This window comes from Hemitrygon akajei, chromosome 9, assembly GCF_048418815.1.
Source record: "Hemitrygon akajei chromosome 9, sHemAka1.3, whole genome shotgun sequence".
NCBI lineage: Eukaryota > Metazoa > Chordata > Chondrichthyes > Myliobatiformes > Dasyatidae > Hemitrygon > Hemitrygon akajei.
In genome coordinates, this window is record NC_133132.1 from 29,095,845 (window position 1) to 29,118,732 (window position 22,888).

The window sequence follows — 22,888 nt, forward strand, 5'->3', positions numbered from 1 at the left end:
AAGACTGTAGGTCATGTCCAACAGCCAGGCTCTACCAATGCAGTGAAAATAAAAGAAACTCATAACACATGGTGGATAATTTACAGCAGAAATAGCCGTATCTAATGCAGAAATACAGTGATCTGCAGTTCTGGAATTTGATAGCAAGGCTGCAACATGACCAAGTACCAGATGTGTTGCTGTTTGTTAAACTTACTGTGTATACTGTTATATCTACGCAGAAGACAAATAGAGTGAATAGAAATAGAAAATTACAATGGCAAGCAACAGCATTCTCCTGGCAGTACTCCCCATGGCAGATGAACAACCTTTTCTCCAGCACAGAGGAGACCACGTTGACAACTCCTAATGCAGCACATTAGATTGGAAGAAATGCAAGTGGGTTGCTGCTTTATTTGGTAGAACTGTTTCGGTCCCTGGATAATAGACAGAAAAACAGGGAAAGAGCAAGCGATCATGTTTGCCTGAGAATCTACACCAGGAGTAGGTGATGGGGTGGTATTAGAGAAGTGGACCACGATGTCACAAAGAGCAGTCGCTGAAAACATTGAAGGAACAGGGGATGGGAAAATGTTTCTGTTCATGGAATCTTGAAGGTGGGTGGAAAAAGTGAAAGATCTGTTAAATGCATTAACAGGTAGGCTGGAAGACTATGTCCAGGGGAACTTTGACCTGTCCAGAAGAGTGTGAGAGCAGGAAAACAGATGAGATGTAGTGAAGAGTTCTGTCAAATATGTTAGAGGGGAGGCCATGATCCAAGAGATACTTTGGAGGCCCTTCTGGAGAGAGTCTTCATTAAAATATACAGTGAAGATAAAGGAACTGTGAGAATTGAGAAGAGTCTTTATGGGAGACAGAATGCAAGTATTGTTATCACTGTAGGAGGCCATGGGCTTGTTAATATGTGATACTCACTAGTGTACCTGGACAAATGGGGAATTCAAATTAGCTAGTAGCCATCATTCATATTGTATACTTTAAGAGGGTTTGGGTTCAGAGTTTCTACAACCACAAGTAAAAAAGCATTCCAAGAACCCAGCAGATAAAATTAATCAAATATTTATTATTGAACACAGTTCCTTAAGGTTGCATTGCCTTTAAAACATTTCCAGTATCCAGCTATCACTTATCAGCTAGAGTATTTGATCACAGACGGACAATGTACCATACTCCAAAAGTAAATCAGATTAACTGATGCTATTAAGATCCTGAGAAACTATTTTGAGTGGATTGACCTGAATCCAATAGATGCACAGCTGAGAAATAATAGGCTGTTATCCAATAGTCTGGTGGTTTAACTCCGGGTGTGAACAATCCCTCTATTTCACTTTTCCATCATTCAGGGGAAGATACCATTCAGCTGGTGGATTTTTCCTCATCTTCCAGACTGGAAGATGCCTCTTTTGTTCTTCTAACCTTTTCTTCTCACTCTCACACAAGGCTTTCTGTGAAATTTAAAATAAATTTTTACAGTTAGAGCCATATTTGCTTTCAGCCAGAGGCTGCTGCTACAGCTGTTGTAAAAAGAATATCAAAGTTTTGCATTAAAGAAATACTCTTTTAGAAAGCTTAACAATAAAGAGATAGTGATTCCTGACTGGGATTCTTTTTGGTATTGCCAGTTACTTGTTCAAGAATAGCTCATTCATGCACGTATCTCAATTCAAAGGTTCATTTATTATCGAAGTATACAACTCTGAAATACTTCTTCTCCAGATAGCCACGAAACCAAGAAAGAAAAGAATGGCAGCACAATCATCAACCCCCAAATCTCTCCTCCCCACACAAAAAAATGATCAATAATGTAAAAGTCTCATCGACCCTTTCTGGGTGACAGCAGGGTATCGGGTTTGCTCATTCACTGTACGAGCTCTCAGCCACATATCGATGATGGGCAATCGGAACAAGAGCTGCTGCTGACATTTCCTTCCATCTAACCAATGGCATTAGCCAGCTGCACCCCAAACGTGTCACAGTTCAAATCAAGTTATTACATGCACTAAAGATTTGGGATCTTCGCAATCTATATGACCAATTGTGCTTCAGAAGAGAAATGCTTATTTCCAATTAAAACATTTTTGCAATTATCCTGCCAGACTCTCAAGATTTTTTTTAGACTAATTACTGTTAATTCTTTTTCACAAGGTCATAACATTTAAGAGGTTAAACTGACGAAAGACAATTCAAACATTTTGCCAACTGAAACCAAAATGTTCCTTCCATCTTCCACCAACTTATCGCCACTTGTTCAATCGTGGCTTCAAAGTTCCCACTGTATCACCACCTTAGTACTATAGGTCTTACATTGTGGTTCTTTCTGATGAATCAACATTCCAGACAAAGTTAACATGTCCTTTATTTTTATACTTGCTACTACCAACTGCATTAAAAAATAATATTCAATCAACAGTTCTTCCTGGTACTCCAATTCAGAGACCAACAATACTGCAGAGTGAAAATTTCCAAAATCACTAACTTTACTTACTCCAGCTCTATCACCCCTGTTTCATCCCATTCAATACTCTGTATCGAAGATGGCTTGATCACTAGTCCAACTACCTGCCATTGCTGCAATCACCAGCTACCCTTAACCATCAAAGTTTAGCAGTGAAATTTTCATTTGACCCAGCATCCACTCCTTGTTGGTAAAGAAAGTTACATACTTAACGATTATTTCTTGTGTGGAAAGTGTTCCTTGATTGAACCTTTAAATGTGTATCCTCTCAGTTTAATGTCCTCAAGGATTCTTTACACTGTAGAAGCTCTATTATTTTAAAGGCTCTCAACTTTCTAAACTCAAAAGTGTATGTACGAGGTTTGTCGATACCCTCCTTTTTGTGGTAGGACAGTTCTCGAGCTGGAAAGATAAATATTTATTCCCCAAATAGAAGTAGATTCAGTGGTCAATTATTAAGTTGATGGTTGCAAGTCAAAGAACTCTGTTCACAAGTAGTATGTTATTTTGGAACATACTGAAAAATGTCAGTAAATTAAAAGTTCATTCTCTCTTTACTAACCTATTATTTCAGTCGATGTACTCTAACAAAATAATTCTTCTGCTATTCAGTAACTTCCCATAGATGGCTAAAACTACTTGGGTGTATACACTCTTTATTCAGTACCTCCTGTTCCTAATAAAGTGGCCACTTATGGACTTCTGCTGCTGCAACCCATCTACTTCTAGGTTCAATGTGCAGTGGATTCAGAGATGACCTACTGAACAACGTTGTAGCGTACAGTTATTTGAGTTACTGTCTCCTTCCTGTTAGCTTGAACCAGTTTCTCTATTCTCCTTTGACCTCTCTCATTAACAAGGCATTTTCGCCCTCAGAACTGCCGCTCAAGTTAATACACCAAGCGGAAAGAACGCATAAACTTCCAGAATCTTTTTTGACAGCCATTTTAATAGTATTGCCAAAAAAAGATAGAGATCCTTTAAAGCCATCATCATATAGACCGATTTCTTTATTAAATACTGATTATAAAATAATAGCAAAAATCTTATCTAATAGATTATCTAAATGCTTACCAAAATTAGTACATATGGATCAAACAGGATTCATTAAAAATAGACAATCAGCAGATAATATAACTCGCTTATTTAGTATAATTCATTTAGCACAGAAGAGGGAGGAAATGAGCGTGGCAGTTGCTTTAGATGCAGAAAAAGCATTTGATAGATTGGAGTGGGATTTTTTATTTAAGGTATTGGAAAAATACGGATTAGGAGTATCTTTTATAAAATGGATTAAAACCTTAAATACTAATCCCAAAGCTAAAGTAGTGACAAATGGTCAAATTTCAACACCATTTCAGTTAACAAGGTCAACTAGGCAAGGTTGTCCATTATCACCTGCTTTATTTGTGTTGGCAATAGAGCCATTAGCTGAATTGATTAGAATGGACCCAGATATTAAGGGTTTTAGAGTTAACCAGGAAGAATACAAGATTAACTTATTTGCTGATGATGTTCTGCTTTACCTAACAAACCCATTGCAATCGTTGCGTAAATTATCCTATAGATTAGAAGAATATGGGAAAGTATCAGGTTACAAAATAAATTGGGATAAAAGTGAAATTTTACCTCTTACTAAAGGAGACTATAATCATTGTCGATCAATAACCCAATTTAGATGGCCGGCAAATGGTATAAAATATTTAGGTATAAGAGTCAATAATGATATAAAGAACATATACAAATTAAATTATTTACCACTATTGAAAAAAATTCAAGAAGATCTTGATAAATGGATGGTATTACCAATAACATTAGTAGGTAGAGTAAATACCATAAAAATGAATATATTCCCTAGATTACAATACTTATTTCAATCACTACCAATACAATTACCCCAGAAGTTTTTTCAAGAGCTGAATAAATATGTGAGGAAGTTTCTTTGGAAAGGTAAGATGTCAAGAATATCGTTGGAAAAATTGACATGGAAATTTGAGCTAGGAGGGTTACAACTTCCAAATTTTAAGAATTATTATAAAGCAAATCAACTTAGATTTATTCCATCTTTTTTTGAGAAAGACAAACCGGCATGGATCAGAATAGAACTAGATAAAATAGGAGAAAACATACCGGAAGACTTTATATATAAATGGGAATCTAAATGGATACGGGAAAAGAAAGAATCTCCTATATTAAAACATTTGATTGATTTATGGAATAAGATAAATGTTGACGATGAGACAAAGAAATCCTTATTAGCAAAGAGATCTTTAATTCAAAATACTTATTCCTTTTACAATGGATAATCAACTTTTATATAATTGGTTTCAAAAAGGGATTAGATATATAGGAGATTGTTTTGAAGGAGGTATATTAATGTCATTTGATCAATTAAAGAATAAATATAAAGTATCAAACAACACTCTTTTTTGTTACTTTCAACTAAGGGCTTATTTAAAGAGAAAAGTTAGGTCAAACAATGTTACTACCGAAACCCAATGAAATAGAAACTTTAATTCAAAAAGGAAAGATTAAAAAATTTATCTCTTGTATGTATAATTTGATTCAAAAACAGGCAATTAAACAAGGAGTCCATAAGTCAAGACAATATCAAAATTAAAGAAAAAAACTGGTCAAGACTATGCCTTGAGAGTATGACAAATACAATAAACGTTCGATTAAGATTAGTGCAATACAATTTTTTACATCAACTATATATTACACCACAAAAAATAAATAAATTAAACCCAAATTTATCTGATCAGTGTTTCCGATGTAACCAAGAAATTGGTACTTTTTTACATTCTACTTGGTCTTGCTCTAAAATTCAACCTTTTTGGACAAATTTAAGAGTTTTACTGGAACAAATTATTGGAATACAACTTCCACACAACCCAATATTACTTTTACTAGGTAATATTGAAGGGATAAAACCGATATCCAAATTGAATAAATATCGGAAAGAATTTATAAAAATTGCATTGGCAGTAGCCAAAAAAGCTATTGCAGTGACTTGGAAATCGGATACATATCTAAGTATAGATCGTTGGAAGAACGAAATTTATGGCTGTATTCCACTTGAAAAAATTACTTATAATTTAAGAGATAAATATGAAACATTTTTGAAAATCTGGCGCCCTTATTTACAAAAGACAGGATTAAATATATAGGTGCTCCGAAGATGAAATAATTGGTTACTTGGGGAAAGAAATAAATATATATACTAAAGTTATTACGAACTCCATGGAGCATGTGGGGACCCTCCAATATCCAGGCATTCCTCTTTTTTTTCTTTCTTTCTTTTTTTTTAATAGGGATGTTAGGGGGGAGGGGTTAAGGGGAGGGGGGCTGGGTAACATTTTTTTTCATTCACATTTATTCTGTAACTATTTGAAAACAATAAAAAAAGTTTTTAAAAAAAGAACTGCCGCTCACTGGATTTTTTTTCCTGTTTTTCGCACCATTCTCTGTAAACTCTAGAGAAGGTTGTGCCTGAAAATCCCAGGAGATCGTTAGTTTCTAAGATACCAACAATCCATCCAAAGACACTTAGATCACATTTCTTCTCCATTCTTATGTTTGGTCTGAACAATAACTGAATCTCTTAACTATGCATGCTTTTCTGCTTGAATTGCTGTCATATGATTCGTTGATTAGATATTTCCATTAACAAGCAGGTGTACCTAATAAAGTCACCACTGAAGGTATGTTTTGTATTCCTGGACCAAGACTCTCAAACTAGGGAGACAACCTTGATCCCTAATTCTTGAACTCCAGTTCATCTCTGAAACCATTTGCATTCGAACACCTGCCATTGTGGTTTCAAGTCTGAGACCACCCACAGAAATCACGTATCAATGAAGTTTATACAGCAAGTGGTTCAGTTGCTGGCAGTTTTGCTTCTGTATGAGAAAACTAGATTCAAGCTGGCATTCAAATACGATGTAAAGAAAGGTCCACAAACAAGGATTAGCCTGACACCCCATCTGTTCTTCTGCGTGAATTTAAATGACATAATTGCAATATTTTGAAGAAGGCAAGGCCTTAATGATATTTGCCCCAGGAAAAAAAAAGATTATGTTGACATTTGCACTTTTATCTCCACAAATTATTGAATGTGTTATAGCAATGGGGCCATACTTGGAAAGTCCTAAATTGGTTGCAAAATTATTTGGAAATCCAGAGCACATTTAAGGATATACTCGTAACAAAGAGAGTGCAACAGAGTATAGATTACTGGGATTGGGGGGGCGGGGGTAATTGCCTCTAACAAAACATTGGGCAAACCGGGCCTATTCTCATTTGAGTTTAGGGAAGGCAGATAAAAAATTTTAAAGGGTTTGCCAGGGTAGACACTGGCAAACTGTTTCCTGGATTGGGGAGTCTCAGGCTGGAGCACTGGTCTCAAAATAAGTGATCATTCAGGAAAGGAATGATAAAAAAAAAATCATCTTCATCCAGAGGATAATAAGTTTTTAGAATTAGCCAGCCAACGAGGAATGGAGACTTGATCACTGAATTTAGCCAAGAAGGATATCACTAAATCCTTCAATATTAAGGGTCATGGAGTTAGTAGTGGGAAGTGATATTGGCATGAAAGAACAGTGACAAACTTAATGAATAGCAGAGTAGGTAGAAGGAGCCAAATGGTCTACTTTTGCTTCTAATTTTCCTGGGGAATAAATTGATTATGTGTTTAAAAATAATTACCTCAAATGAAGGACAATAACAACATCCAGCACACACAAGAAAAATATCAGACGATACCTTTCAAAATATAACAAGTTCACAAATATGCAAATGGTGGAAATCTGAACCAAAAACATGAAACACTGCAAGTATACAACAAGTTAGAGAGAATCTGTGGAGAGAAATATTTAGACAGCTTCTATCCTGCTGTTAGAAGACTATTGAGTAGTCCCCTAGTATGACAAGATGGACTCCTGACCTCACAGTCTTACCTCATCATTGCCTCACACTGCACTTTCTCCTTAAGTGTTAACACACTTTTTTCTGCTAGTACTTTCATATTGCCCTGTTGTAATGAAATAATCTGTATGGATGGTATTGCAAAGTTTTGCATGTCAGTACATGGTATAATAATAAACTAAGTTAATGTTAGTCAGAAGCACCCAGATTTGAATTGGGTGCTTCCACAGACACTGCCTACCTAATGAGTGTTTCTAGCATTTGCTGTATCTACTTTAAATCATAAATCTAAGATTAAAATAAGAAAAAGGGCATATTTCCAAAAGAAATCCCAAGAAAAATTAGGGTACTATTTAGCTAAATGCAGAAATACTACATCTATACATGTTTTATTCAGAAATCTCACCTTAGACCCTTCAGACTTATGTTTTTCCCATTCCCTGCAATTGTTGTAATCTATCTTCCACTGCTTACATGACGGGTACTCTCCATAGGTGTAGTAATGATGGAAGAGATTCCTCACACTCCGACAATGCTTCCATTCACTCCAGTAATCATCACACATTCGAGGAGGCTGTAATGATGATTGGCAATCACAGGTTAGAGACAGAAAGCAGAACACAAACTTTCTGAAGGAAGTCTTATGCCAGGGAGCAAGAATGCTGCCTGATTTTCACTCATACTGCATTCTACTCTTTGATTTATTTATTTAGAGATACAGCATGGAATGGGCACTCACTGCCCAGTGAGCCACACCACCCAGCGATCCAGCAATTTAACCCTAGCCTAATCACAGGACAATTTACAGTGACCAACTAACCTAGTAACCGGTACGTATTTGGACCATGGGAGAAAACCGGAGCACCCAGAGGAAACCCATGCAGCCACAGGGAGAATGAGCAAACCCCTTACAGACAGCGCCGGAATTGAACTCTGAACTCCAATGCACGAGCTGTAACAGCATTGCCCTGACCACTACGTGACCAGGCGCCCCAGTCTTGCTCATTTCGACCTAGATTCGGGCATCACCGTCAGGAGCAGGATTAAGTGCCCACCCATAACTGAGGTGGCTATATTGTACCACCCTGTTAAAGTACCGCAGTTCATTTGGTGAAAGACTAGCACAACCCAATGAAGAAATAGTAAAGTACATCCATATCAAATTGGTCTGTTACGTGGAAGTAGTGGTGTTCCCACACATCTCCGTTCTTGTCATTCTAAGTGACTGGAATGTGGACTTCCATTCCACTGGAGACTGATGGCCAAAGGCAGCTTGTCCTGGGGTTGGACAATTGTTTATGTTCATGGGTGAGCAGATGGGAGGTTTTGCTGTTGTTGTGTTCTGTGTTGTTCTCCCAAGCATGGTGGGCTTGCTGTGATGGTGACACTCCCAAGTTGCCCCCAGCGCATCATCGAGAGTGTTGGTGTTAACACAACCTATGCATTTTCACCATATGTTTTGATGTACATGTGCAAATCAATGTGACTCTTGGATCTTGTGTTTCATACTCTGCACAGGAACACGAACTAAGCTGAGACTGACCAGTGTGAATATACAGCAGCACAATGCCACATCTGGCAGTAAAGAATTCTAATTGTCATTATCGGCTGTCTGAGTGGGGAATTGTACCATGAGGGTACACACTTTGTGGATGAAGATTACTGTTAACACATGCAGTCAATTATCTAAAATAGCATCCGAGTTCTACAACATCATGAGATTTATTAAAGACATAGATGATTTCTGTAAACATATGAGACATAATGAGAAATGATGGCAATTCCACACCAAATTGTCATTTTTTTTCCTTGCAATTATCAAGACTCCTGCACAAAAGCAGAAATCCAGAACTTGCAGACTGGTTGTCACGGGGATATTGGCAATTGTGCCTCTACTGTTGAACTGCAGGAGAGATCCAGCAGCGGAACATGACTGTCAGCAATTGATCTGCCAGTCCACCAGTCCATGCAGGAATAGCAAGTCCATTTTAATGGAGGGATTTTTGACTTGTTTAACTTACAACTGTTTAGGTTTGATTGTTTTAATAAATGTAATTACTTTATTATTATTATTATTATTATTATTATTATTATTATTATTATTATTATTAAATAACTTTACATGTTTCTTAATGCTTCTGAATGACCATAAGACATTGGGGCAGAAGTAAGCCATTCAGCCTATTGAGTCCACTCTGCCATTCAATCATAGCTGATTTTTTTTTTCTCAACCCCATTCTCCAGCCTTCTCCCTGTAAACTTTGACGCTCTTACTAATCAAGAAACTATAAACCTCCACTTAAAATATACCCAATAACTTGGTCTCCACAGTCATCTGTGGCAATAAATTCAACAAATTCAGCACCTTCTGGCTTACAAACTTCCTCCTCCTCACTGTTATAAAGGAACATCCTTTTATTCTAAGTCATCAAATGCTCTTCATACATTAACCCTTTCATTCTCATAAACCTCCTCTGGACCCTCTCCAACACCAGCACATCATTACTCTGATAAGGGGCCCAAAACTGCTAACAATAGTCCAAATGTGTACTGACCAATGCCTTAGAAAGGCTCAGCAGTACATCCTTGGTTTTATATTCTAGTTCTCTGGAAATTAATGTTAACATTGCACTTGTCTTCCTTACTATCAAATCAATCTGCATGTTAACCTTTATGGAATCCTGCACTGGGACTTCCAAATTCCTTTACACCCCCAATTCCTGAATTTTCTCCCTGTTTGAAAAACAGTCCTGCTACCAGAATTCATGACTATACACTTCCCTCAGTGTATTCTAGCTACCACTTCCTTGCCCATTCTCCCAATCTGGCCTATCCCTTCAGCAGACTCCCTGCTTCCTTAACACTACCTGTCCCTCAACCCACCTTTGCACCATCCACAAACTTTGCCACAAAGTCATCAATTCTGTTACCAGATCATTAACATTCAATTTGAAAAGTAGTGGACCAAACATTAAACCCTGCAGAAGGCCATTAGTCATTGGCAGCCACCAAAAACATCCCCCTTTATTCTCACTCTTTGCTTCCTGCCAATCAGCCAATCTTCTGTCCATGTTAGTATCTTTCCTGTAATATCATTGGCTCTTAGCTTGTTTAACAACTTCAAGAGTGTCACCTTGTCAAAGGCTTTCTGAAAATTTAAGTTAAAACAACAACCACTGACTTTCCTTTGTCTATCCTGCCTGTCATTTCCTCAAAGAATGCCAACAAATTTTTCAGGCAAGATTTCCTCTTAATAAAACCATGCTGACCAGCCTATTCCACTACATGTCTCCAAATACCCCAAAACCTCATCCTTAACAATGGACTCCAATATCTTGCCAACCACTAAAGTCAGGTGAACAGCCATATAATTTCCTGTCTTTTGTCACCCTCCCTTCTTAAAGAGTGCAGTGATATTTGCAATTTTCCAGTCCTCTGCAAGCATCCAAGAATCGAGTGATAGTTGAAAGATCACTACTAATGCCTCCACAATCTCTTCAGCTACCTCCTTGAGAATGCTGGAACATAGTATATCTGGTACAGGTGATTTATTAACCTTCAGACCTTTCAGCATCTTCTCTTTAGTAATAACAACTAAACTCACTTCTGTTCCCTGATCTTGAATTTTCGACATTCTGCTTGTGTCTTCCACAGTGAAGACTGACGCAGAATAGTCATTCAGTTTATCCGCCATTCCTTTGTCCCTATTACTACCTCTTCAGCAGTTCAATTTCCACATTTGCCTCTCTTTTATTTGCAATTGTTTTGAAAAACTAAACTTTTTGTATCCTCTTTTATATTATTGGCTAGCTATCTTCATATCCCATCTTTCATCTTGTTGCTTTTTAGTTGCCTTCCACTGGTGTTTAAACCTTCTCAATCCTTTAGCTTCCCACTAGTTTTTTTTTCGCTATTGTATGCTCTCTCTTTTGCTTCTATTCTTTAACTTCCCTTCTCAGCCTCTTTAAGATATTTCTTCTTCTTAGGGATGAACCACTCCTGCGTCTTCTGATTTTCTCCCAGAAACTCCAGCCACTGCTGCTCTGCTATCATCCCTGCTAGTGTCCCCTTCCAATCAACACTTGCCAACTCCTCTCTCATGCACATGTAGTTCCCTTTGTTCCACTGATACATCTGATTTTATCTTCTCCTTCTCAACTGCAGGGTGAATTCTATCCTACAAATTCCCTCTCTCAATTCAGCACCAAACTAATTATCCCAAACTACCTGCACATTGAATTCCCTAATACTGCTCCTTTTACATGCTTTTCTATCTCCCTTTATAATTTAGCCCACATCCTGGCCACTGTTTGGAGGCCTGTAAATCATCAGGGTTTTTTCACACTTGCTGCTTCTTGTCTCTACCCACAATTATTCTACATCTTTTGATCCTATGTCGTTTCTCTCTAAGATTTGATTTCTTTTTAAGCAACAGAGCCACCCCACATCCTCTGCCCACCTGCGTGTCCTTTCAATGTGATGTGGATCCTTGGATGCTAAGCTCCCAGTTATGATCTTATTTCAATCATGACTCAGTGATGCCCACAACATCATGCCTGGCAACTTCTAACAAGATCATCCAACTTCAGAATCAGAATCAGGTTTATCACCGGCATATGTCATGAAATTTGCTAACTTTGCAGCAGCAGTACAATTTAATAATAGTAATACAAAAAGGTACTGAGCAATTATATATAAATCAAATAAGTAGTGCAAAAATATCAATAAAGAAGTAGAGAGGTAGTGTTCATGGATTCAATGTCCATTCAGAAATAGGATGGCAGAGGGGAAGAAGCTGTTTCTGAATCGTTGAATGTGTGCCTTCAGGTTCCTGTACCTCCTTCCTGATGGAGCAATGAGAAAAGGGCATGTCCTGGGTGACGGGGATCCTTAATGACGGACACCGCCTTTCTGAGGCTTCGTTCCTTGAAGGCGTCCTGGATACTACGGAGGTTAGTGCCCATGATGGAGCGGACTAAGTTTACAACTCTCTGCAGCTTACTTTCATCCTGTGCAGTAGCCACCCCACACCACCCCCCCCCCCCCCCATACAGTGATGCAGCCAGTGAGAATGCTCTCCACGGTACATCTGTAGAAATTTGCGAGTGTTTTAGGTGACATACCAAATCTCTTCAGACTCCTAATGAAATATATCTGCAGTCATGCCTTAATTGTAGCTGCATTGACATGTTGGGTGCAGGATTTTTTTCCAAGAGATATTGACACCAGGAACTTGAAACTGCTCTCTCTTTCCACTTCTGATCCCTCCATGACAATTGGTGTATTCCTGCATCTTATCCTTTCTGAAGTCCGCAATCAGTTCTTTGGTCTTACTGACATTGAGTACAAGGGTGTTGCTGCGACACCACTCAACTAGCTGGTAAATCTCACTCCTGTACGCACTCTCGTCTCCATCTGAGATTCTGCCAACAATGGTTGTATCACCAGCAAATTTATAGATGGCACTTGAGCTGTGCCTAGCCACGCATTCAGGGGTCTTGAGAGAGTAGAGTAGTGGGATAAGCACACATCTCTGAAGTGTGCCAGTGTTGATTGTCAGTGAGGTGAAAATGTCATTTCCAATCCGCACAGGTTGTGGTCTTCTGATTAGGAAGTCAAGGATCCAGTTGCAGAGGGAAGCAGAGACCCAAGTTCTGGAGCTTTCTGATCATAACTGCAGGAATAACCATGTTAAACACTGAGCTGTAGTCAATTACCAGCATCCTGACATTTGTATTGTCCAAGTGATTCAAGGCCTTGTGGAGAGCCAGTGAGATCACGTTCACCGTAGACCTAGTATGGCAATAGGCAAATTGCAGTGGGTCCAGTTCCTTGCTGAGGCAGGAGTTCATTCTGGCCACGACCAACCTCTCAAAGCATTTCATCAACTTACACATAAGTGCTACTGGATGATAGTTAAGGCAGCTCTCCCTGCTCTTCTTGGACTCTGGTATAATTGTTGCCCTTTTGAAGCAGGTGGGAACTTTTAACCTCTCCTGATAGTACATACCCTCTAATCCAGAAGCAAATCCATCTGGAAAGAAAGTGATCAAGACCCAAAACAGACCAATGTTTGCACCAAAACCACGGACCCATTTTTACAGTGGTAATTTGCGTTTGTGGAGGAGTCACATAATTTCAAGTTAACGCCAAGTAAAGCAAAAGCCACGGGGTGTAAGGCTGCGATCTATACTGCAACCCCAGACGGTACAGCCCCGGGCCCACACTCACCCTCCACAACCCAACATTCGCCATCCTCGTCCCCGTCACCAGGACATCGCTCCGGCAAATCACCGGAAAAGCCGCAGCACGTTCGGCTTGACAGCCAAACGAGGCTTGACCAATTAGCGTTGTCCATCTGAAGGAAGCCCCGCCTCCACTGAAACGTCAGTGTTCAGCCCGACGTGGAATAGATGTGCATATTCATGTCAACGTTCAGCCAATCGGTGCATTGGGAGGGCGTGGTTTCACCGGGTAGCATCGCGCTGGTTGGCTGTGAGCCGGCGATGGTGGGCAGTGCGAGGAGTCAGTACAGATTAATTATTTCCACATTTTATATCAGATTAGGTGGAGTTCGGAAGGAAGCAGTTTGTCATTGTTTATAGAACATAGAGTACAGCACAGTACAGGCCCTTCGGCCGCCCAATGTTGTGCCGACCCTTAAACCCTGCCTCCCATATAACCACCCACCTTAAATTCCTCCATATGCTTGTCTAGTAGTCTCTTAAATTTCACTAGTGTATCTGCCTCCACCACAGACTCAGGCAGTGTATTCCACGCACCAACCACTCTCTGAGTAAAATACCTTCCTCTAATATCCCCCTTGAACTTCCCTCCCCTTACCTTAAAGCCATGTTCTCTTGTATAGAGCAGTGGTGCCCTGGGGAAGAGGCGCTGGCTGTCCACTCTATTCCTCTTAATATCTTGTATACCTCTACCATGTCTCCTCTCATCCTCCTTCTCTCCAGACAGTAAAGCCCTAGCTCCCTTAATCTCTGATCATAATGCGTGCTCTCCAAACCAAGCAGCGTCCTAGTAGATCTCCTCTGTACCCTTTCCAATTCTTCCACATCCTTCCTATAGTGAGGCGACCAGAACTGGACACAGTACTCCAAGTGTGGCCTAACCAGAGTTTTATAGAGCTGCATCATTACCTTGTGACTCTTAAACTCTATCCTTCGACTTATGAAAGCTAGCACCCCATAAGCTTTCTTAACCACCCTATCTACCTGTGAGGCAACTTTCAGGGATCTGTGGACATGTACCCCCAGATCCCTCTGCTCCTCCACACTACCAAGTATCCTGCCATTTACTTTGTACTGTGCCTTTGAGTTTGTCCTTCCAAAGTGTACCACCTCACACTTCTCTGGGTTGAACTCCATCTGCCACTTCTCAGCCCACTTCTTCATCCTATCAATGTCTCTCTGCAATCTTCAACAATCCTCTACACTATCCACAACACCACCAACCTTTGTGTCATCTGCAAACTTGCCAACCCACCCTTCTACCCCCACATCCAGATCATTAGTAAAAATCACAAAAAGTAGAAGTCCCAGAACCGATCCTTGTGGGATACCACTAATCACAACCCTCCAATCCGAATGTACTCCCTCCACCACAACCCTCTGCTTTCTGAATCCACCTGGCCAAACTTTCCTGGATCCCATGCCTTCTGACTTTCTGAATAAGCCTACCATATGGAACCTTGTCAGATGCCTTACTAAAATCCATGTAGATATCATCCATTGCACTACCCTCATCTATATGCCTGGTCACCTCCTCAAAGAACTCTATCAGGCTTGTTAGACATGGTCTGCCCTTCACAAAGCCATGCTGACTGTCCCTGACCAGACCATGATTCTCTAAATGCCCATAGATCCTATCTCTAAGAATCTTTTCCAACAGCTTTCCCACCACAGACGTAAGGCTCCTGCAAGAAGAATTTTGTAGCCATCCCTTCCTGATGCTCCACCATGTTTCCATTTTTCTTTCGCCCGCCAAATCTGTGATAGTTCAAAGTAAATTTATTACCAAAGCAAGTATATTCATTGTATACTACCCTGAGTTTATTTTTCTTGCAGGCATTCGAAGCAGAAGAAAGAAATAAGAATTAGTTTTTTAAAATCTGTGCACAAATAAGACTGACCATGTGCAAAAGAAAACAAACTGGTCAAATATAAAAAGAACAATAAATCAATAAATAATACTTAGTTGTAGAGTCATTGAAAGTGAGTCCATACGTTGTAGAATCAATGTTGGGTTAAGTGATGTTATCCAGAAGCCTGATAGTTACAGGGTAAGAACTGTTCCTGAACCTGGTGGTGTGGGACCAGAGGCTCCTCTACCTCCTTCCTGGTGCAGCAAAGAGAAGAGAACATGGTGTGGATGGTGGGTGGTCTTGTTGATGGATGCTGCTTTCTTGTGGCAATGCTCCATGTAGATGTACTTTCTATCAGATTTTCCATTCAAGGGCCTGGTTGCATCACAGCCTCGTGTTTCCATACTAGGCTGTGATGCAACCTGTTTGTATACTCTCCACTGTGCATCTATAGAAGTTTGTCAAGGTTTTAGATGACATGCCAAATATTCACAAACTTATAAGAAAGTAGAGGTGCTGCCATGCCTTCTTTGCAATGACACTTACATTCTGGTCCCAGGACAAATCCTCTGACATCATAGAATCAATGAGTTTAAAGTTACTCACCCTCTCCTCCTCTGATCCCTTAATGAGGGCTGACTCATGGTCTTCCCATTTCTTCCTCCTGTAGAGAATAATCATTTATTTGGTTTTTGCTGACATGGAGTGAGAGGTTGTTCTTTAATCATTCAAACAGATTTTTAATTTCCCTCCTAAATATCACCACCTTTGATTCAGCCAACAACAGTGGTATCGCCAGCAAACTTAAATATGGCATTAGATCTGTACTTTGCCTCACAGTCATAAGTATACAGTAAAGCAAGTAGAGCAGGGGCTAAGCACACAATCTCGCAAAGAACCTGTGCAGATAGTGATTGTGGAGGAGATGTTGTTGCCAAATCCGAACTGGTTAGAATCTGCAGGTGAGGAAATTAAGGATCCAGTTGCACAAAGAGGTACTGAGGCCTAAGTCTTGGAGCTTATTGATTAGTTTGGAGAGGATGATAGTGTTGAATGCTGAGATACAATCAATGCAGAGCATCGTGATGTATTCATCTTCATTGTCCAGATGTTCCAGGGCTGAGTGAAGGGTCAATGAAAAGCATTTGGTTTTGACACGTTGTGTCAGTCAGCAAATTGGAGCAGATATATTTCATCAACAACCTCTCAAAGCACTTCATCGCAGTGGATATGTGGATGATAGTCATTGAGGCAAGTTACAATGTTCTTCCCCTCTCTGAGGCAGAGCGTTCTGTGCTCAGCAAGGGCCTCACTTTTATCCCCCTCCATCCACACCTCAGTGAGTTCTGTGCCCGGCGTGACGCTGAACTCTTCTTCTGTCGCTTACATCTCCGAGCCTACTACTTTAACAAGGATTCTCCTCCCCCTATTGATGACCCCTTCTCCTGTCTTCAACCCTCCTCTTCCTCCTGGACCTTCTATCTGCACTCGATCTTTTCATCTCCAATTGTCACCGAGACATCAACCGTCTCAACTTCACCACCCCTCTCTCCTGTTCCAGCCTCACTCCCTCTGAATGCATTGCCCTCCACTCTCTCTGCACTAGTCCTAACCTCACCATCAAATCCGCCGACAAAGGTGTTGCCGTAGTAGTCTGGCGGATGGACCTCTATTTCACTGAGGCCAAATGGCAGCTCTCTGACACGTCCTCTTAATTACCCCTGGAACAGGACCCAACCAAAAATCATCAAACCATTGTCTCCCGTACCATCACTGCCCTTATCAACTCCGGAGACTTTCCATCCTCAGCCAAAAAACTCATAATTCCCACACCCCGCACTGCTCGCTCTTACCTCCTCCCCAAGATCCATAAGCCTGACTGTCCTGGTAGGCCTATAATTTCGGCCTGCTCCTGTCCCACCGAACTTGTATGTACCTACCTCGACTCCATTTTGTCACCCATAGTTCAGTCCCTCCCTACCTACATCCGGGATACATCCCATACCCTCCACCTCTTCAATAACTTCCAGTTCCCCAGTCCCGACCGTTTCACTTTCATCATGGATATCCAATCCTTATACACTTCAATTCCCCATCAAGAAGGCCTCAAAGCCCTCCGCTACTTTCTGGACAATAGAACTCACCAGTTCCCCAACACCACCACACTCCTCAGGTTGGTGGAACTGGTACTCACACTTAATAACTTCTCTTTCGGCTCTTCCCACTTTCTTCAGACCAAGGGTGCACTCGCATGGGCCCAAGCTATGCCTGCCTCTTCGTGGGTTATGTGAAACAGTCTATGCTCCAAATCTATACTGGTACTGCTCCCCAACTTTTCCTTCGATACATTGACGACTACATTGATGCTGCTTCCTGCATCCATGCTGAGCTTGTCAATTTTATCGACTTTGCCTCTAACTTTCACCCAGCCCTCAAATTCACTTGGTCCATCTCAGACACTTCTCTCCCCTATCTCAATCTCTTGGTCTCCATCTCTGGAGATAGACTGTCCACTGACATCTTCTATAAACCCACTGACTCCCATAACTACCTTGATTATACCTCTTCTCACCCTGCCAAATGCAAAAATTCTATTCCCTATTCCCAGTTCCTCCGTCTCCACCGCATCTGCTCCAAGGATGAGGCTTTCTGTTCCAGGACATCCCAAATGTACTCTTTCTTTAAGAATCGTGGTTTCCCTTCTGCCGTCATCAATGATGCCCTCACCCGCATCTCCTCCATTTCCTGCACTTCAGCCCTCACCCCATCCTCTCGTCACCACAACAGGGACCTTGTTCCCCTTGTCCTCACCTATCACCCCACCAGCCTCCGGATCCAGCATATTATCCTCCGCAACTTCCGCCACCTTCAACAGGACCCCACCACTAAGGACATCTTTCCCTCTCTACCCCTCTCTGCTTTTCGCAGGGATCGTTCCTCCACACGTCCCTCCCCACAGATCTCCCACCTGGCACTTATCCCTGCAAGCGTTAAGTACCACACCTGTCCCTACACCTCCTCTCTTACCACCATTCAGGGCCCCAAACAGTCCTTCCAGGTGACGCAACACTTCACTTGTGAGTCTGTTGGGGTAATCTATTGCATCCGGTGCTCCCGGTGCAGCCTCCTCTACATCGGCAAGACCCGATGCAGATTGGGGGACCGCTTCGTCGAGCACCTATGCTCTGCCCGCCACAACAGACAGGATCTCCCGGTTGCCACTCACTTCAACTCTCCTTCACATTCCCATTCGGATATGTCCATACATGGCCTCCTCTACTGCCATGATGAGGCCAAACTTCGGTTGGAGGAACAACATCTCATCTGGGTAGTCTCCAGCCCCTTGGTATGAACATTGAATTCTCCAACTTCCGGTAATTCCCTCCCTCTCCCCTCCCCCATCCCACCTTCACTCTGTCTCCTCTTCTAGCTGCCTATCACTTCTCATGGCTCTGCCTTCTTCTACTACCCATAGTGCTTTCCCCTTAGATTCCTTCTTCACCTCTCCTGCCTATCCTCTCCCTGCTTCCCCTCCCCCACCCCCTGATCTTCCCTCTGATTGGTTTTCCACCCTCCCCCCACCTTCTTTATAGGGCCCCTGCCTCCTCCTTCTTTAGTCCTGACGAAGGGTCTCAACCCAAAACATTGACTGCTTCTTTCAACGGATGCTGCCCGATCTGCTGAGTTCATCCAGCTTGTTTGTACGTGTTGATTTGACCACAGCTTCTGCAATGTACTTTGTGTTTACAATGTTCTTGTTGGTTACCAGTATGATTGAAATCTGCTTGAAACTGCTGGATACCTCAGACTACATGAAGCAAGAAGTTAAAGATATCACTGAACACTCCAAGTTCCCCGAATGGGCCAGATGCTATTTGTGTGTTCATCTGCCCGAAGGATGCTTTCTCATCAGCCTCAGAAACTGAAATCACAGGGTTGTCCAGGGCTGTGGGAATTGGTGTAGGTGTTTTCATGTTCTTTCAGTCAAAGCAAGCATTGAGCTCATCTTGGAGCAAAATCTTGTTGTCACATATATCACTTGTTTTTGATTTGAAGGAAGTTCTAGCATTCAACCCCTGCCTTAGCTATCAAGCATCCTCCTGTGATTCAAACTTGGTCCAGAATTGGCACTTTGCATATGAGGTGTCTTTCTGGAAGTCACACATGGCTGAACCTCTTGTAATTTCCTTGGTCACCACAAAAATGCAACCAATCTAGCCCTCAGCACATTGAGGATTTCTTAATTCATCCAGAGCTTCAGGTTGGGGAAGAATCTGAATGGTTTTGTGGAGACACACTCATCCACATTTATAGAGTCCGTGACAGATGTGGTGTCATTCAGGTCCTCTAATGAGACCTTGAACATAGGCCTGTCCACTGACTCAAAGTAATCCCATAACCACTCATCTGTCTCCTGCCACCACCTCTTTGTAGTCCTTACCTCTGATACCTTTCTCTTTAGTCATTGCCTGTATGCAGGTTGAAGGAGGACAGCCAGATGATCAGATTTTATGAAAAATGCCATCTAGGTTTGGAACTGTTGGAAATCTTGATGGTGGTGTAGCAATGGTCAAGTGTGCTGGGACTCCTGGTGCTGCATGTGATGTGCTGATAGTAACTGGGCTTCAAGCTAGCCTGACTGAAGTGCCTGGCGAGAATGTGAAAGGCATCAGGCTAAGCTGTTTTTTGTTTGAACATCACGGCACTCAATACATTGAGGGCTAGCTTAATGTCTCCCTTTGGTAATGTATGAAGTGAGGTCAGGATCACAGTATGAAACTCTCTCAGTAAGTTGAGTGGTTGGCACTTAATCATAATGATAATCTTAATGATAACGCTGCCATGGACGATCCCAGGACTGGCTGTGAAAGGAGGGGGGTTGGGCATGGGGCTAGCAATCCCATCCTGTAAAAACTCAATGCTACAAAAATGCCAATGGAAGCTCCAAAGACCTCATTCCTGGGAGCAGGAGGATCTTCACCCAGAAGATGTACGAAATTGTGTGGTGAAAGCTGTTTCATGGAACTTTCTATCAACCAGGACCACCACCAGACTGGGCCAGGACAGAAGACCCTGGCGAGCTGCTGTCGATGGTTTATGTCCCTGCAGGGGTGACAGGCTTAACTAACTAACTCATTTTAATGATAACAGATCTCTTTTACTCTCACTGAATAATGCGATCCAACGGTGCTGTGGTGCTCACTATCTGATTGGTCCTTTGTCGCTAATATAGAATGACATCAACCATACGACATAGGACCAGATTAGGCCATTTGGCCCATCGTGTCTGCTCTACCATTTGATCATGGCTGATGTATTTTCCCTCATAATCCCATTTTTCTACCTTCTCCCTGTAACTGTTGGCACCCTTACTAATCAAGAACCTCCACTTTAAGTGTACCCAATGACTTTGCCGCCACAGCCAAATATGGCAATGAATTCGCCAGATTGGCCACCCTCTGACTTAAGGAATTCCTCCTCATCTCTGTTCTAAAGGAACATCCTTCTAGTCTGAGGCTGTGCCCTCTAGTCCTAGGCTCTCCCACTAATGGAAACATCCTCTTCATGTCCACCTTATCTTTTCCTTTCAATATGTTTCCATCAGGTTCACTCCAATAGCCCGGAGTGGTCTGTGAGTTATTGGGTGGGCTGTGGTGAGCAGTGCAACCATTCAATGTAGAGGTGTGTGATTGAGAGCCAGCACAGTCACTGTAGGCTATTGCCTACTTTAAATAACACAATAATTAATACCCTGCCATTGCTACAGGAGGTTTAGGGTCAATCAAGGCAGAGTAAGTATGAGGGGAAGGGAGAAACTCAGGAAAGAGCTGTGCAGACAAGAGATCAGTGTTCAGGGGCTGAAGTCAGTTGTTAGAAAGAGGGTCTTGGTTGGACAACCAATTGGGGCCTGGATTGGGATGTGTGGGGGTCAGAGGCAGGGAAGGGATGGGAGCGAAAAAGAAGCAAATCACAAAAGTGCAGCAACCTGGAGGGTCACAAAACTGCCTTGAACCCCTCACAACAAACCACACCAAACACTGAATAAGGCCTCCACCAGTAACTCCCACTGCTGCCCCCAGCGCGCGCACACACACACACACACACACACACACACACACACACACACACACACACACACACACACACACACACACACACACACACACACACACACACACACACACACACACACACACAGAGTGAGTGGTTTGTGCTATCCATTGACCTTGCATACACACAAATACTTTTGAGTAAATGACATCAGAATGTATATTAGTTCTGCTTGATGTTACAACACACATCCCGTGTGTACATGGTACATGGAAGAACAGATTTGCTGACGTTCACTGTCTGTGCACTAAACTCTTGATCATAGTCAGAGTTTTGATAAAATTTGATCATAAAGCATGCTAAAACAATATACTGTGTGACAGAATACTTTGGCCACAGGTAGTCACATCTGAGAATTACAAAGGAATATCGGGGTAACGAGGAAAGTAACAGAGATACAAAAGAGAGGAAATCAAGGAAAATGGCAACATTTAGCCCATATCAAAGCAAACTATCAGCTAGTTACAAAGGAAATTCTAAATTTAAAAAAACGTCTTCTGAGTAAAACTTCTGAACACAGAGTGCAGCAGAAAAGAAAATATCATTCTGAAGCAAAACAAGAAATAATAGTAGAACTAGCATAGAAATCCTAATGAGCAGTTAGTGCTCTTGGTTGTAATTGTACAAAAATGCCCAAGGAAGAAACAATTTCTGCCAGATGAAGAATTGGAAGGTGCAATCCCTGTAGGTGCTTTCTCTATAGAATGGCATCTGTGAAGTTGCATGAGAAGGATAATTAATTATGTGCTAGCTGGGGAAAGAAAAATTATGAGAGGAATAAGCAGGTTTTTAAAAGTCCATATTGTATTTTTTCACCTTAAAGCTGGGTCTTCATAAGATTTAAAAAAACACCTTGTGGAAGCATAGTCCTAGAAGATTAAGAACATAAATCTTGCAGCTACAACTGAAAGGTATGATCACAGAAACAATTGATGCTTATTTTGTTAGTGTTGCTTTGGATTTCCAGCACCTGCAGACTTTCCTGTGTTTGTAAATGTTGAAAAGGCACAAAGACACGGTGAACAGTGAGGAGGATTGCAACAGACTCTGTGAAGGTGTACATGGGGCTGCTGGTATAATGAGGAGGTGTATCTTGGTAAGAAGATCGAGAAAGGGCAGGATAATCGTTGAGGCCACAAGGTCAGAGAGATACAGAATGTGTATGTGGTTTAAGCTTAAAGCACTGAAGATGCTGTATTTAAGTGCACATAGCATTCGGAATAAGGTGGATTAACTGTACTAGCTAACACTGTACTACAGTAGTGAACGGGCCTGAAAATAACACAGGTTCTTCA

General features: G+C 41.4%; 1 protein-coding gene across 1 annotated transcript; it reads right to left on the reverse strand.

Annotated features, from left to right (window-relative positions):
• Nucleotides 1-1,043: 1,043 nt before the first annotated feature.
• On the reverse strand, nucleotides 1,044-13,728 carry c9h22orf39 (chromosome 9 C22orf39 homolog). Its single transcript, XM_073055702.1, has 3 exons — nucleotides 13,616-13,728; nucleotides 7,791-7,958; nucleotides 1,044-1,445 (listed from the first exon to the last, which is right to left on the reverse strand). The coding sequence occupies exons 1-3, from the start codon at nucleotides 13,637-13,639 to the stop codon at nucleotides 1,320-1,322; spliced, it is 318 nt and encodes a 105-aa protein (XP_072911803.1). The 5' UTR covers nucleotides 13,640-13,728; the 3' UTR covers nucleotides 1,044-1,319.
• Nucleotides 13,729-22,888: the final 9,160 nt, after the last annotated feature.